The 15,854-nt window shown below is 45.3% G+C and overlaps 2 protein-coding genes across 8 annotated transcripts in view; both read right to left on the bottom strand.

Moving 5' to 3' along the window:
• The window catches only part of LOC101953593 (collagen alpha-6(VI) chain-like), a 268,888-nt gene that overhangs the window by 48,437 nt on the left and 204,597 nt on the right, over nucleotides 1–15,854 (bottom strand). The gene's annotated exons all lie outside the window — the stretch shown is intronic.
• Nucleotides 1–15,854, bottom strand: part of LOC101953884 (collagen alpha-6(VI) chain) — a 298,199-nt gene that overhangs the window by 229,720 nt on the left and 52,625 nt on the right. Inside the window, exons 21-27 of the mRNA XM_065583600.1 lie at nucleotides 15,111–15,146; nucleotides 13,340–13,402; nucleotides 11,492–11,554; nucleotides 9,641–9,703; nucleotides 4,435–4,497; nucleotides 4,189–4,239; nucleotides 2,542–2,577 (exon numbers count right to left, since the gene is read on the bottom strand). Coding sequence (XP_065439672.1) covers nucleotides 2,542–2,577; nucleotides 4,189–4,239; nucleotides 4,435–4,497; nucleotides 9,641–9,703; nucleotides 11,492–11,554; nucleotides 13,340–13,402; nucleotides 15,111–15,146 — 375 coding nt within the window. The remainder of the gene's footprint in view (nucleotides 1–2,541; nucleotides 2,578–4,188; nucleotides 4,240–4,434; nucleotides 4,498–9,640; nucleotides 9,704–11,491; nucleotides 11,555–13,339; nucleotides 13,403–15,110; nucleotides 15,147–15,854) is intronic.

Here is a 15,854-nt window from a genome sequence, read left to right as displayed (position 1 = left end):
AAAATTGCTGCTTGAGAACTTATTAGGGACTTCTCAGTATTGGGATGCAGACCTCAGCATACACTCCTCATATCCTGTCACAGCCCCTGTGCAGTGAAACCTTGTTGGTCTGGCTGTGGTCACAACCTCTGTGCCCGCAGCAATGCAAGGGGTGATTTGTCCCTAACCTAATTGCTTTGGAAATATATTGATTTTTTTAGAGATGGACCCAAACTAAAGTCTGGATCTGAAACATGTCTGAACTTTGAGGAGACAAGTTCACAATGCAAACCCAGATAAGGATCCAAATTTCACAGCTGGTCTCTCTCTCTACTATGGGCTGAACCAAAACCTGAGATCCTGTTTTGAATTTTTCAGCTCAGGCCTTCTATAATTTAATTGAATGTTAGCCCAATACCGTCTTTATTTTAGTTAAGTTTTAATTAAATGAAGCAATTGATCAACATTGCATATTATTACTGTATAAGAGTCATAGAGGAGATGTAAGAACTTTTTAACTTTTTTAACATTATTTTTCATTGGTCCTTCCACTGAAAACTGTTTTGCACTGCTAAAATTAAAAAGAAGATATCAAAATGCTCTTTGTGCCAGGTTTATTTTGGCATCTACCTGTGAGAAAGTTTATAAAGTACAGCACACCGCGCTGAATATTTTACTATGTTAATTCCCAGTTGTGCAAGATTATTGGTGTGGACCAAATATCTCCTTACTATATTTAGACTCCCAGCACCAGACACTCAGCCCTCTCTGGCTACTTTGAGCAGCTCAAAAGAGAACCAACTAGCTGGAGAGCTATCCTAATAGGGCTGTTGGACGATAACCCTAGAGCAGGAGAGTCCCCTGGTGGTATAAAGTGGAAGTAACTGGCAATATATCAGCTACTTCCCTCAGGACATCCGAAGAAGTGGGCTGTAGTCCACGAAAGCTTATGCTCTAATAAATTTGTTAGTCTCTAAGGTGCCACAAGTACTCCAGGACATGGTGTTTGTCAGGGGAGCATAAGATGTACGGTGGAGTATGGTCATGTTCTGGTGATCTCTGTCGGAGGAGATTATTCCTGTCAGTGCGGCAGAGGATAAAACAATCTGGCACCATTGAAGTCAACGGGAGAAGGATTGAGACCCTAGAGTAGCCCTTAGCTTGCTCCTAGTTACCTTCGGACACAACTGATCAGAAGAGTAGAAAGGTGGCATAAAGTCATCTTTCCTCACCCTGATTCAACTCTAGAGCAATTAAAGTATCAACAGAAACACATTCTGCAGTGAAAACAAAAGAATGGAAGAAACAACTTGTCTTTTTACCTTAAAGTGACTAGTTAGGCCTACAGGTTCCCCATGTATTCTTTCTGGTTTTATATATTCTCCCTCAAAGAAGCTACATCAGCAGTACATGACTTTTGGTGTTTGGTTTTACAATTGCAAACAACTGCTAATAGTTAAGGATGAGCATGTCAGACTTGCTTTTAGGGCTGACGTTTAAAAAAACTGGAGCCTTTTAATATGTCAGAATGGCTAATTTCTCCCCAAAATGTGTAATTTTGATAATTTAATCAGCCATGTACTACTATACATTATTTTTCAATCTGTAATTTATGTGTAATTCAGGAGATGAGGCAATGAATTTAGTTGGTCTATATGTAGACATCAGCATATTTTCCACCATCACTTACGCAACACATTGATGTCATACTTCATATGTAACGCACAGCAGAAAACAAAAAAGTCTAGTTAATAGTGTATTTTTCATACACATAGCTTCAATAGACTATGTATATCACACACAGTTTCATATACAACACTACAAGACAAAATGCAAAAGTGCATCTAAGGCTGTGCAAGATATTATCTGGGGATTTTTTCTGGCACTTTGTTTGGATAACTGTGCTTTGTAACCGCTGACATGATCTGCTACCTGCTCCATGTTACTGACAGGAAGAAGTGGGACACAGACTCCTAAACCAGCAGGCACAACACATAGCTATTCCTATATTTAGAGAATCATGTCCCAGAGGCTCATAGACTTTAAGGTCAGAAGGGACCATTATGATCTTCTAGTCTGACCTCCTGCACAACGCAGGCCACAGAATCTCACCCACCCACTCCTGTAACAAACCCCTGACCTATGTCTGAGCTATTGAAGTCCTCACCTTGTGGTTTAAGCACATCTCTAAATGTAAGATTTGACTTCACCAACAATCTTAGAAATGACACACTAATTAAAATTGATAACATTTAAAAAACTGTTTAAAATTTCCAAGCAGTAAGGTGACCAGACAAGAATTTTTTTAACCCTTTAGTATCAAAGAATTTCAGATGTTGACAGATAAATCAGAACTTTCTTCCTATGAAACATCAAGAATGTTTCTTTTATTCTACCATTGAAACTTATTTCCATCCTTAAAGTCTCCACTCTTTTATCTTGATCTTATGCCAACATAACTGTTAACTGCAGCAGAGTTCTGTTGGTGCAAAAGTGGTGTAATGGAGGGGAGACTCAAGTCTATTGATCAGAAAGCTACAACATTAATGTGAAGTACGATACCTTCTGTCCAATATCTCCGGTGAATCCTCCTTGTCCCTGTTATTTACAGTAAATAAGATAAAATTATCATCACATTGATATTTCTACTCAGTTTTTTCTACTATATTTGACTTTTCAGAATCAGACACATAACCCAATAATAAGCAGTGAAACTGGCAATGTGCTGGAAAACAGTATTATTGTTGCTATTTATTATTTTTTGAGGTGCTAACATGGATTATACAAAATGCAGAAGACGACACTGCCCTGATGCAAGAAGCTTATAATTTAAGCGGAATGATACAATTGATGCATAAAGGGCCAGATCCAACTCCTGTTTGAGTCAATGAAAAGACTGCCGTTGATTTTAATGGGAGTTGGATTGCACCCAAAATACATCTGCAGACCAGGAAATTTAGAGCCCAATCCTGCAATGTGCTGGTTATCCTAAATTCCCAATGGGAGCACCTTTCTGGATTAAGTCCTTAGAACACATGAAGTATTTGGGGAGGGGGAATGGCAAGAGGCACAGTAGGGGTGTGACAGCATGTTACTAAAGTGGGATAAGCTTGCCAGAAGAAGGGAGTTTAAGGTGAGGTTTGCATTAATAGGGTTAAAAGACATGGATGAGAAGTTCAGGGAGTCTGGCAGTAATTACCCAGGACAAAAAAGTGTTCCGTTCTCCTTTATTTTATTCAGACGTATATCATTTAAAATATATATAAAGAAGCACTGTACTTTACTGGGCTATTCATGTGCTCCTAATTGCATTGATAAGTTAAAAGGAAGTGACTATGTAAAGATGAAATACTCCAGGATAACTTTACTAGTTTTTCCTAAACACAGACAAACTGTACAGTGAACAGGCACTGACTAGGCGGTCAGGCATCTGTGGCTATGACAGAAAGATTTGATATATCAAAATATTAGACCTCACAGTTCAGAGTAGAGGGGACTGGAAGCATTTTTTGGAGTAAATTAGAACTATTCTCTGATTAGTTTTAGTGTGGCAGAATTTTTTCTCTCATTTCAAAAGAGGTTTTGTAAATAATGATAAATGTAAATGTGAACTTATTTAACTGTAAGATGTATCTAAGCTATATAAAATAGATCTACGGAATGATATATAATCTGATTCTATCCCTCTCCTGCACCCTTCAGGTGTTGCTTGTCTTTTCAGACTGGAAGCCCTTCAGGGCAGGAACAATATCTTCTGGAGTGTGGACAGCATTAAAATATTGTTACAATAACAACAACAATATTAAAATAATGCTCCAATAAATAATTAGGGTTATTATTACTATTATATTTTTACCTTTTACTCTAATTTTAAGAGTTTATAACTTATTTTCTAATGTTTAAACGTTGCCATAGACACACATGGCAATTGCTAGACAATAAAAACAACAATCCCCCCCCACACACACACACACCCAATGACTTTACAACCTATGTCCCTAATCTTACAATATGATCCATACGGTGGATTTTTATGGAGCCCCTGCGAAGTCAGTGAGTGCAGAAGTCTGTCTGTGTGGATCAGATTGCAGGATTTACATTAGAGATGATAATGAAACAACTTTTTTCCCCCTGCGGTTTTCACTCTCACTAAAATAATGTAAAAACAAGTTAAGAGTTTCCATTTCTTTTTCCTTTTTCCATGTTTACCTTTGCTCCTTTCTTTCCTGGTCCACCATAACCAGCAGCACCATCTTCTCCCTGTGAATAGACCGTTATATTTAAATCATCTGTTTTTTCTGTCTGTGCTTTACTCCAGCTATTAATGTCTATATTAAGTCTCTGTGTAGCAACCCAAATGTCAGGAGGGCAGAGAGAAGTGACAGGATTGGCAATTTATAAATTAAGGACTAGATTTTGGCCACACACTGCCCATGGAGAGAATAAAACACAAACCTGAATTCCCCATTGACCTGGTGGCCCTCTCGGTCCCGTCGCTCCAGGATCACCATATTCTCCCTGTTAAATGCAATTAATATGATCTCAGACTTGTAAGTAATATCTTTTAAACCCACAGAGCCTGATTAATCTTCTATCCAACTGATTTTAAGAATACTGTAGAAGCTACAGTCCTAAATATAAATATAATATAAATATAAACAGTAAATCTCACTTAATTACTTATGATTAAGGGTGCGTGTCTGTCATGAAGGTCATGGAAGTTAGATACCATGACTTTCCGTGACCTCTGTAACTTCTGCAGTAGACAGTGTGGCTGGCTCAGGGCAGCCCCTGGGCCACCAGCAGCAGCAGTTTGGGTGTGTGGGAAGGGGCTCAGGGCTGGGGCAGGGGGTTGGGGTGTGGGTGGCACTTACCTCAGTGTGGGGGGGCTCCCCGGCTCCCACTGGCATGTCCCTGCAGCTTCTAGGCAGAAGGACCAGGGGGCTCTGCGCGCTGCCCGCAGGGGTGGCAGGTTTGTATAATTTTTGGTGGTGCCCAGTACAGGTCCAAGTCCCATATCACCCCCGCCCCCACCCCCCCACACCTGCCTTGTAAGCCAATCTAACACCTCACTTAACTCCTTACTTAAAGTCGTCCCAGTTAACGTTGTTTTGTTGTTACGTTGCTGATCAATTAGAGCAGTGGCTCTCAAACTTTTTTTTCCACAGACCACTTGAAAATTGCTGAGGGTCTTGGCAGACCACTTAATGATCTTTCCAAATGATGTATGTACCATTAGCTAACTATTGTAAAGTGCTTTTGTAAAGCTAACTATTGTAAAGATAAAAGTGCTATATAACCCCCCTCCCAAATAATAATTAACTTTTTTTGTTCTACACATAAAAGCACACAACTCATATTTTAATATCAGTAGTCTTAATCTTTCTAATGTGATGGATGTGCCCTCTCCCTCCTGCCACAGCAGCCTGCAAGCTGGGATTGGGAAGAAGGGTGGGCCTCTCCCTTTCTCCCCCACCACAGCAGCCCCTGAGCTCAGGCTGGAAAGGACATGGGGTCTCTCCCCTGCCACAGCAGCCACAGAGCTGAAGCTGGGAAGGAAGGGGGTCTCTCCCCTGCAGCTGCAGCCCTGAGCCTCTTTCTCTGGCCACCGTAGCCCTGCACATCCCAAATTCCTCCCACCCCCTCTTCTCACACCACTGCCCCCTCCTACCTACTCTCTATTCCCCCCCAAGACCACCACCTCACCTTACACGTGCATCTTCTCCAGGGTCCAGGCATCTAATTAGAGGAGCCACGCCTGCGTGGCTCCACTAATTAGGTGGGTGGCCCTTCATTCTCTCATGTGCGGCCGCCCAGGAGTGCACCTTAGAGGGACCTATCCGTGGACCACCTGAATGGAGCTCGCGGACCACCGGTGTTCCATGGACCACTGTTTGAGAACCTCTGAATTAGAGAAAATGCTCATTTAAAAGTTGCCCAATGCTCCCTTATAGTGTTGTTTGGCAGCCGCCTGCTTTGTCCACTGCTTGCAGAAAGAGCAACCCATTGAAGCTAGCAGGTGGGAGGTTGGAACCAGGGTGGGCCAACAGACCCCCTTATCAGCTCCCCTAAGTTCCCTGTGCAGCTGCCGCCCAGCAGGCTATCAATTGCTGGGCAGTTCAGGTGTCCCTCCCATCCACTGCCCTGTGCTGTTCCTGCCCTCTGCCTTGGAGCTGCTCCGGGAGCCTCCTGCTTGCTGTGCAGGTAGGGTGACCAGATGTCTCGATTTTATAGGGACAGTCCTGATTTTGAGGTCTTTTTCATATATAGGCTCCTATTACCCCTCACCCCCTGTCCTGATTTTTCACACTTGCTGTCTGGTCACCCTATGCGCAGGGGAGGGGGAAGAGGGGTGCTGTTGTCAGTGTGTCCCCCTCCCCCGTTCCTACCCCCCCCCATCTCCACAGAGCTTGCTGGCAGCAGCAGCGGTCTCAAAATTTCTCTCTCTCTCTCTCTCACACACACACACACACACACACACACACAGTCTCTCTCTCTCTGCCTTGCTGTCTTCCTCCCTCCCCCTCCATTCCTGCTGCCTTATAGAGTGTGAGGCTGCATTAACAACAAATGTGTTAACCCTTGAGGGCTCAGCCAAGTGCTAGTTCATCATTTAGCAGTAAGGCATATCTTGGAAAACAGCCCACCACCCGACTTCCACCTAAACCAAGCTTCCCAATCATCATTGCTGTGTACAGTATTAAATTGTTTGTTTAACACTTATACTGAGTATATATATATAAATAAAATACAGTCTTTTGTCTGGCAAAAAATAAATCCCTGGAACCTAACCCCCCATTTACATTAATTCTTATGGGGAAATTGGATTCGCTTAACATAGTTTCACTTAAAGTAGCATTTTTCAGGAACATAACTACAACTAGGGTGACCAGATAGCAAGTGTAAAAAAATCAGGACACTTTTTTTTTTGGGGTGGGGGGTGGTGATTAATATAGGGGAATAATTGCCTATATAAGACCTTCGGTCACCCTAAGCCCAGGGCTCCCTAACACAGCTCAGCTGACTCAAATCCCACTAATCCTGCGCTTAAACTGCGGTGCACACTCACCCAGAATGGCCACTGACTCTCCCACCTGGCATTATAACCACTCCCACCCCCGCTGCGGGAGATAGTTGGGGGGCACATGGGAAACTGCCCCACATCAAGGCCCCTGCTCTCTGCTATGGACCCCTCGGTGCCCTCTCCGCCTCCAGCTGCTGCAAGCTGCAATCCCCGGCCAAATGCCCTCGTTGGGTCATGGCTGCTGTCGGGCAGCGGCCCGGGCATGGCGGCCGCATGGGGGCAGCGTGGCGGGGGCAGGAGAGATATTTACTCCGTTGGCGTGCACAGAGTCCAGCACTGAACAGAGTCCGCGTGGTGAGTGGGGAGCGGAGCTACGTGGTCTGCGGGGTAGGGCGGTGCCGGGGCCCCCTCCAGCCACCCGGAGCCAGGCGGCGGCAGCTCCCTCAGTGGCGCTGCACCACCACTTCGGGGCAGGCTTCTCCCCCAGCTCGCAGCTACGCCGGCTCGCTGCACTTCCCGGGATGGCAGGTGCCCAGGGTGGCGTTCTCCGGCGCTCTGCGCCGCGCATATAGCCTCGACCCTAAGAGCCAGAGGGACCTGCTGGGGAATCCTGGCGGTGCTTACCTGGGGTGGCTCCTAGGAAGCATCCGGCAGGTCCCTCTGGCTCCTAGGGTAAGGTTGGGTCAGGTCGGGTGGGTGGAGGGCTCTCTGCCCGCTACCAGCGCCTGCAAGCCCCACCCCCGCAGCTCTGATTGGGCAGGTGGGAGCTGGTGCAGCACTCTGCCTCTGTGCCTAGGGGCTGCCAGCGGGTGCGCCACCGGGAGCTGCCCCAGGAAGCACCGCTACGCCAGCCCCGGGACTTTGGCAGTGATGGTGAGCGGTCCCTGATATCGGGACAAAGGGCATCCCGACCAATGTGCGGTTGGAAGGCGGGACAAACGTGTTAAAATTGGGACTGTCCTGATAATATTGGGACGTCTGGTCACCCTAACTACAACATTAAGTGAGGAGTTACTGTATATTTTTTTAAAATAATGTAAAAATGTGAGGGCTCTGGGGTGGGGCTGGTGATGAGGGGTTTGGGGTGTGGGAGGGGCTCAGGCAGAGGGCTGGGGTGCAGGGGTGAGGGCTGTGGATGAGGGGTTTGGGGTGTGGGAGGGGCTCAGGGCTGGGGCAGAGGGTTGAGGTGCAGGGGGTGAGGGCTCTGGGGTGGGACAGGGCTGGGGATGAGGAGTTTGGGGTGCAGACAGGCTGCCCTGGGGCAAGGGCCAGAGAGCCCTCTCGCCACAGGCAGAAGCGAGCTCCGGGTGAGGCCCCCCCGCACACTTCCCCTCTGCACCACACTCACCTTGCACCACTGTCACTGCATGTGCTCCTAGCGCCCCTCTCAGGTACAGGAAGCCCCCTTGTCTCCCCGGTGGTGGGTGCCGGGGAGGGCGAGGGCGAGGGCTGCTATCACATGTGCGCCTCCTCCCCTGCTGCTGCCCCTCACTGTAACCTCAGTGGGGTTGGGTCTGCCCCATGTCCAGCGTGGGGCAGGAGCAGTGACTGTGGGCAGGGGGCCCCCCTGTGCTGTGGAGGGTCTCATTGGAAAATGAAAGGGTCTGAGGGGGAAGGGCAGGCTCAGGGTCAGCCTGCCATGGCTATATTGGTTGGGGGGCACTAGGACTCTGTGGCGGCATGTAGCTGCAGGGAGAGACAGGGATGATCTGCTCCAGGGACCTGGGAAGGTGAGCGGGGGCAGCAAGTAGGTGCCAGGGGACACTCGGGGGAGGCGCGTGGGGGTGGCAGGCGGGGCCAGGGGACAGACCCGGCCCTGAACATTGGTAGCTGGGCTCCTGAGCCCTGAATATTGCTGGAGCCCGGGCACCATGAGCCCATTTAACTCGCCCCCAGCAGCTCCCATTGGCTGCTATTTCCAGCTAATGGGAGCTGTGGATCCAGCGCTTGTGGCAGGGGCAGCACACGGAGCCTGCCTGGACGTCCCTCCCCCTAGGAGCTGCAAGGGCCTGCCTGTCAGAGCCAGGTAGGGAGCCTACAGCCTGGCCAACCCCCTCCCCCAGTGCCAGAGGGAATCACAGGCCATGCACCACCTCCCCCCCACCCCCAACACCAGTGGGGGTCCCGGGCTGTGCGCCGCCACCACCCACCTTCCCCACAACACCAGCGGGGGTCCTGAGCCGTGTGCTGCCACCACCGCCCGTATCCCCCTCAGCACCAGTGGGGTAGCCTGGCCACCCCCCTCCCAGCACCTGTGGCCCCCTCACAGCTCACCCCCCCCCCAGAGCGCCCGAAGCACCCCCAGACAAAGATTTAGTTAGGAGTATATAGTAAAAGTCATGGACAGGTCACGGGCTGAGAATTTTTGTTTACTGCCTGTGACCTGTCCATGACTTTTACTAAAAATACCCATGACTGAAACGTAGCCATACTTATGATTATGCACTGCTCTTGAACTGTGCATACAGCTGCCACTGACGTCAAAGACCTGTAGTCGTTCAAAAAAAAAACAAACTTCCATTGACTTTTGCCTGAATGATTGTTTCAGGAGCAGGCTCAAAGGCAAGATCTTCAGGTGGGAACAAACAAATTAACTTTCAAAACAACAACAAAAGTAGTTAAAGGAATGAAACCTACTTTATTTCCTCTCATTCCAGGACTACCAGGACTCCCTTTTGGACCTGCAGCTCCCAGTTCACCCTGAAATTAAATGAACATATGATACTTAGTGAGAATTTGGGGAAAAACCCAAACAAATCACTTTGCTTCTTTTTGCAACTTGTAACAACCATATAATGATGTTCAATGGCCCAGATTCAACAAACACCACCACATTAGCACTTCATGTAGAATGACAAGAATCTAGTCTCAACTGTGCCACCTGTGCTTTTCCCATAGACATCTGGCAGGCAGCAAAAGCAGTCAATATCAATAATATTTAGATTCTTTGCTTCAAGTCTAGACCAAACATTTATTTTCCTACCAGCATGGCAGCAAGATTGTACAAGATGAAGGCCATTCACTAGTTTGACTGGTACAGAACATTTTTTCAGTATCCATCAAACGTTGCTTTCTCAATTCCAGACAAATAGAGACGTGTCTATAAAGTGATTATACTGTAGACTTAAAACCTATTCTTCATTCATAAAAAAAATAATCGAGACAAAGTTACTACTGGCTTCTCATCCACACAGTCTCCATATTAGTCATATATAAACAAAAAGGTCTAATTCTGTCTTTAGTTACGTGGACACAATCTCCACTGCTTTGTAGCAGGTTTATATGGATCATATTGATTTCAATGGGAGTTCCCCACTCCCATCATAAACAAACAGAATTTTGTCTCACTTTTTTATTTTGTCACAGTGGCCATATCTTTCGAACACAAATCTACCCAAACAACATATATGGCTTGAAGGAAGTTTACACGAGAGAATCAGGAGAAGACCCATTGTTAGCTTCAGGGAACTCCCTAACACAGTTTCTTCTGTTGTTGAAACTCGGTGTGTCTACCTCTTTCAGTGCAACGGTTTTCCAGAGACTCTGGTCACAAGAAAGGTGGCAACTTGTCAGAAATAAAGACAATCCTGGAAGAAATTAGGGATCTAGCCTCTCTGTATGGTAAATTGACTGTAAATACTTTGGAAACATGCAAAATATAGCTGCTCAGTTAAGATGCAAAGTGCCAAATACAAAAAAGCAAAGAGAGCAACAGAATCATCAGCCATTTCTTTTAGACAGTACTGCCAAGAGAAAGGCAAGTACGGCAACTAAGCAAATATAAATGTTAGGTGAGATTTTAAAAGTATTCAGCACTGGCCTACATCTCATCCCATTGATTTCAATGGGAATTTCCCCCCAACGTTTGAAAAACCCAGTCTAGAAAAATCAAACTGATAATTGCTCCGCCTGCCAAATGGAGAGCAGGAAGAAGATTTGGATAGCTTTCATGTTAAATTATCTAGTAGATGGGTCCAGATTGGGTGGCTGTACCGTGGTTCAGACTCAGTGGTGCAGTTTCTGTGGCTCTCAAGGTACCAGTTACAGCTTCCCGAGTCTCATAGTTGTATGTCATTTAATTAAACACTATCATAAAGCAAAAGTTCTGTTATTTTCTAACTCTTGAGTAGTTCATTTTACAATCTTAAAACCATTATTTTAATCTATGTTTAGCAATATTTATGCAAACACACACATGCTCCTGTACCCTTAAATAAACTGGTGGGTCATGACAGAATATAAACGAATTTTTATATAGCTATTGCAGATTTTTTTCCTTATAATGTAAAACAGTTTAGCATTGCTCTGAGATGTTTAAAATTCCTTTAGCCTCTTACGAATACATTTCTCTCTGACAGAATAGCATGATACACTGCACAGGAATTTTGAAACAAAGAATGCAGTAAAACAGCAGTAAAAATGGAAGTCTCCTACTGTTTACACACACAGTGAGTAGAACACTAAATGAAGTTCACACAGTATTTTTACCTGAAGACCTTTATTTCCTTCACTTCCTTTCTCTCCTTTCACACCTGCAATTCTTCTTTCTCCCTAGAAGGTATGTTACATGACAGAAAATCCAGTTAACACACAAATGCATATATTAAATACCCTGTCTTATGAAATAACACCGATTAGCCCTTTATATAGGCTTTATGTCTTGAAAGTGCTCTTAAAACAACACCTGATTCATCCTTATATCATCACAGTGTGAGGTATTCTCCCCATTTTGCATACAGGGAAACAAAGATTCAAGGGCACAGCTACTCTCCAGCTGCATACGGGGGGTGAGGGGGGAGGAAGAGCAGGGAGGACTAGGGAGATCTGTAGGGGGAAGGATGGGAGGAATCCTGTCCAGATGGCAAGATACCCTCAATGGAGGCTACTAAGATGTCAGCAAAGGTCCCCGGTGGTACCAGGACCCCCCACCAAAGCAAAACACAAAGCATTACAAATGTAAAGAAAAAGTAATCAGTGAGTTCTAGCACACACAGCTACAGACACTGGGTTCCCATAGCAAACAGTCAGTCAAGAACAGGAGTTCAGCTACCCCCAAGTCCCTTCCTGCTGAAAAGGTCCAGGTGCACGCAAGAACATAAGAAGGGCCATGCTGGGTCAGACCAATGGTCCATCCAGCCCAGTATCCTGTCTTCCGACAGTGGCCAATACCAGATGTCATGAAGGGAATAAACAGAACAGGGCAATTATCAAGCGATCCATCCCCTGACGTCCAGTCCCAGCATCTGGCAGTCAGAAGATGGGGCAATTTGGAGGGGATGAGATAGGTTTGCTGAGAAGGATGTGGATTCGCACCCATGGGATGGCCCTCTGGTGCAGCTGTCTCCCCAGCTGTTAGCTTCAAGGAAATCCCCAATACAGTTTCTTCAATTTGCAGCCCTTGTACCTGCAAGAGTGAATCTATATCCATATTTACCATGCAGGGATCTAACATACGTCTAAAAATCACACGGGGCCAAATTGTGAATCCCTTACTTGCTCTGGTTCCACAAGCTATTTCACTGGATTACTCATCAACGTGAGGAAGAGGCTTCCAATCTGGGCCACAGAAAACTGTGGTCAGAAGTCCAGATCTAGATAGGAGGCATACTTGGGCAGTATTTGCTCAACAGAAGGGCAGGACTGGAACATCAGAGGTGTTGCAAGCCACAAAAGGCAGAGCTGTGAGGGGAGGGTTGCACTGTGTCTGCCTTACTATCCTATGCCCGACTCAAGCCAATGCTGCCAGTGCTTCACAGCCACCAACAATATATTCACTCACATGTTGGCTGTGCTTTATAGAATCATAGAACTGGTAGGGACCTCGAGAGGTAATTTAGTCCAGTTCCCTGCACTCAAGGCAGGACTGAGCTTTGTGTGAGTATGGACACAGGGCCATACGATTTTTGGACATAGACTATTTCATTTCTCCTTTGTATTTCAAGTCCTCCTTCTTGAAAATACCTAGATCAGCGGTTCTCAAACTCTGGGGGTCACCAGGGCTGGTATTAGACTTGCCGGGGCCTGGGGCCAAAGCCCCATTGCCCAGGGCCAAAGCCCAAAGCCCACCACCTGGGGTCAAAGCCAAAGCCTGAGGGCTTCAGCCCTGGGTGGCAGGGCTCAGGTTATAGGCCCCCCGCCTAGGGCAGAAGCCCAAGGGTTTCACTTTTGGCCCCACCAGGCTTTGGCATTGGCCCCCACGCCTAGGGCAGTGGGGCTCATGTGGGCTCAGGCTTCAATCCCCCCTCCTAGGGTCACGTAGTAATTTTTGTTGTCAGAAGGGGGTCACAGTGCAATGAAGTTTGAGAACTCCTGACCTAGATGAATGTTAATATTCACCTGGGATCCTGGAAATCCTGGTTCTCCTGGAAAGCCCGTCAAACCAGGAGCTCCTTTCTCCCCCTGTATTAAGAGACAGAATCTTGTAACAATTTTCTCAAGTGATCATAACAGTGACTGATCTGCCTGGAGAACAGTATGATATTTTCAATTTCTAATACCATTTATTTGGCATTTGAACACCTCTTTTCTTTTCATTAAGTGACGGTTCTCTAAAGAGTCAGCATTTAGATCAAATTACATTTCTTAGCATAGTGTCTTCACAGACTATCAGCATATCCTACCATATTTTTAATAAAGTTGGTCGTTGCAACGCATGGATTTAAAAAAATTGTTTTTAAAATCCAGAAATTAAGAGAAGCTCATTTATTGCCACAAAGCAGGCTGAACTTATAACCAAGGCAGCTGTTATAAGACAAAATGCCTGAAACATGGTTTTTGAGACATGGTTTTTCAGTTTAGCAGTTGGACAATACCCTGCCATACAATTGTGCATAACTGAGGGAGAGTGCAAGGAGCCTCCTGCCCCGTTTTACCCCTCTTGAGAGGCACATCACAATTACAATTCTGCACTCACCTCAGCCCAAGGACTCGGTGAGGCTACCACATCTATAGACCTCAAAGAGGCAAGCAGAATGTGCATGTCTTCTGGATTCTATCCCATACTGCTCCTAACATGGGGCAGTGCCTATACAATGCAATCCAGTACTAGGTACTATGCAACATAATGTGTCTTGATCTTTGTTTAAAGAGCAAAAAAGTATTTTCTAAAGGAATGTTACCAGATCAAAAATCTTCTCAAAACAAACACACTTCTAATATTTCAGATGATTAAAACTGAAAATATTTATTCTGGTTTATTTTCAGTTTTTCATTTCTCTGCCTTTGACAACAAAAATCTCAGTTTCACTTTTAGTGTCTCAGTGCTGATTGAACTGAAAACACTGCAGGGAAATGATTATTTTTGTTGCCATGGAAAGTTACGGAAACTTTTTTATTGCTCTCAAGTTTTGTAAAAGCTTCTTGTCACAAGATCTCATTTAGACTCAAGTTTGATTTGATAGTGTCCTTCAAATAAAATATTATACATCCAAATTATTTCACTATTAATGCTCTACAGTGCCATATTTTGTACAATTTGGATTTTTATGGTGCTCGTTGTAGTTTGAGGGCCTGATCCTGCTCACCTCATACTTGCAAGCCTAGATTCAATAGTCCAAGTCTATTCAGCAAAGTATCTCAGCACAGGCTTACTCAGTACAATGACATTCCACAATTGTCACTCTTGTGTGTCACTCTGAAGCCTAGAATGTCTGTACACTCAGTGTGAAGAGATGAAAACAAGTACAGGTATGGCTGAAAGCTCCTTTTGTTTATACTAGCACCAGGTTCAATCATCACTGGGATTGACAGTCTGTTATCATTCAATCTTGAAGTTCTCAGCCATTTTTGGCCTTTTTTTTTTTTAAATACACACACGACTTTATGGATTACACAGACAACAGCATGGGCTTTCAGCATGGGTTCTCATGAATGGGACTAGTTCTTCAATGGGACTTGTGCAGCATACGCATTGCTGAACTAGGACCCGTAAGTAGTATCACTGAACTCACTGATTAATTGCTTGAGTAAGGCAAGCAGGATTTATCCGTTATCCTATATGCTATAACAAATTTAAAATAAATATTGGACTCTCTGTGCAAATATTTTAGAAGGCAGGAAAGCTCCCACGTTACTCCTACTGTAGATATGGAAAATTAAGGAAACCTACCTGTGGACCTGGTATTCCTCTTCGACCTTTTGTTCCCTGACACAAGACAAGATAGTTGTTTGTTAGACATCTATTAGACCTCAGTTATATCTCTCAATTAAATGACAAACACTAGAGAAGCTGTGGCAACTATGTCAATTTTTCCCCCAGATAATCTGACGTTCACACAATGCTTTACTACGTGCTCAAGTTACTGTACATGCTAGAACAGTGATTGAGAGCAAAGCAAATGCGAAAGTTATTATGGATGTGTCAGGATATTATTTTGCTATCACTTTTGCTTACTGCTCACACGCTTCAGTCCTGCTGTGCCAAGAGAAGGACTAAAACATTCATGCCCTGTCCGCCCTGGCAAAACAGATGTGTTTATAACATTGGTTTTGGCAGTAGAGCTTAAAGACATTTCCCACCAAGCAGAGAGAAAGGTTCCCACCTCTTTAGTCTGTTCTTATTGGTAACTGCCTATGACAGAGTGCTAGGCAAGAAAGGCCGAGTTAGCACTCTGTTCACAGCAGCTCCAATCAAGCAAGGCAGAATGGAGCTGATTAAGCAGAGCTGTGCCTAATTTGTGGGTGAGGAAGGGCAGAAAGGCTAATTAAGCCCTTAGGCAGAGCCCACAAATAGGTACAGAAAGGAAGTGGAAAGGGGGAAGCAAGCAGAGAGAGATTGCACTCCCCTGCTTGTTACAAGAGCTGTATGTATTATGAAGGTGGTGGGAATCCATTTGTAAATAAACTGCACAAG

This window comes from Chrysemys picta, chromosome 2, assembly GCF_011386835.1.
Source record: "Chrysemys picta bellii isolate R12L10 chromosome 2, ASM1138683v2, whole genome shotgun sequence".
NCBI classification, from domain to species: domain Eukaryota; kingdom Metazoa; phylum Chordata; order Testudines; family Emydidae; genus Chrysemys; species Chrysemys picta.
The sequence above is the reverse complement of the archived record's forward strand: the minus strand, read 5'-3'. Positions and strand labels throughout refer to the sequence as shown.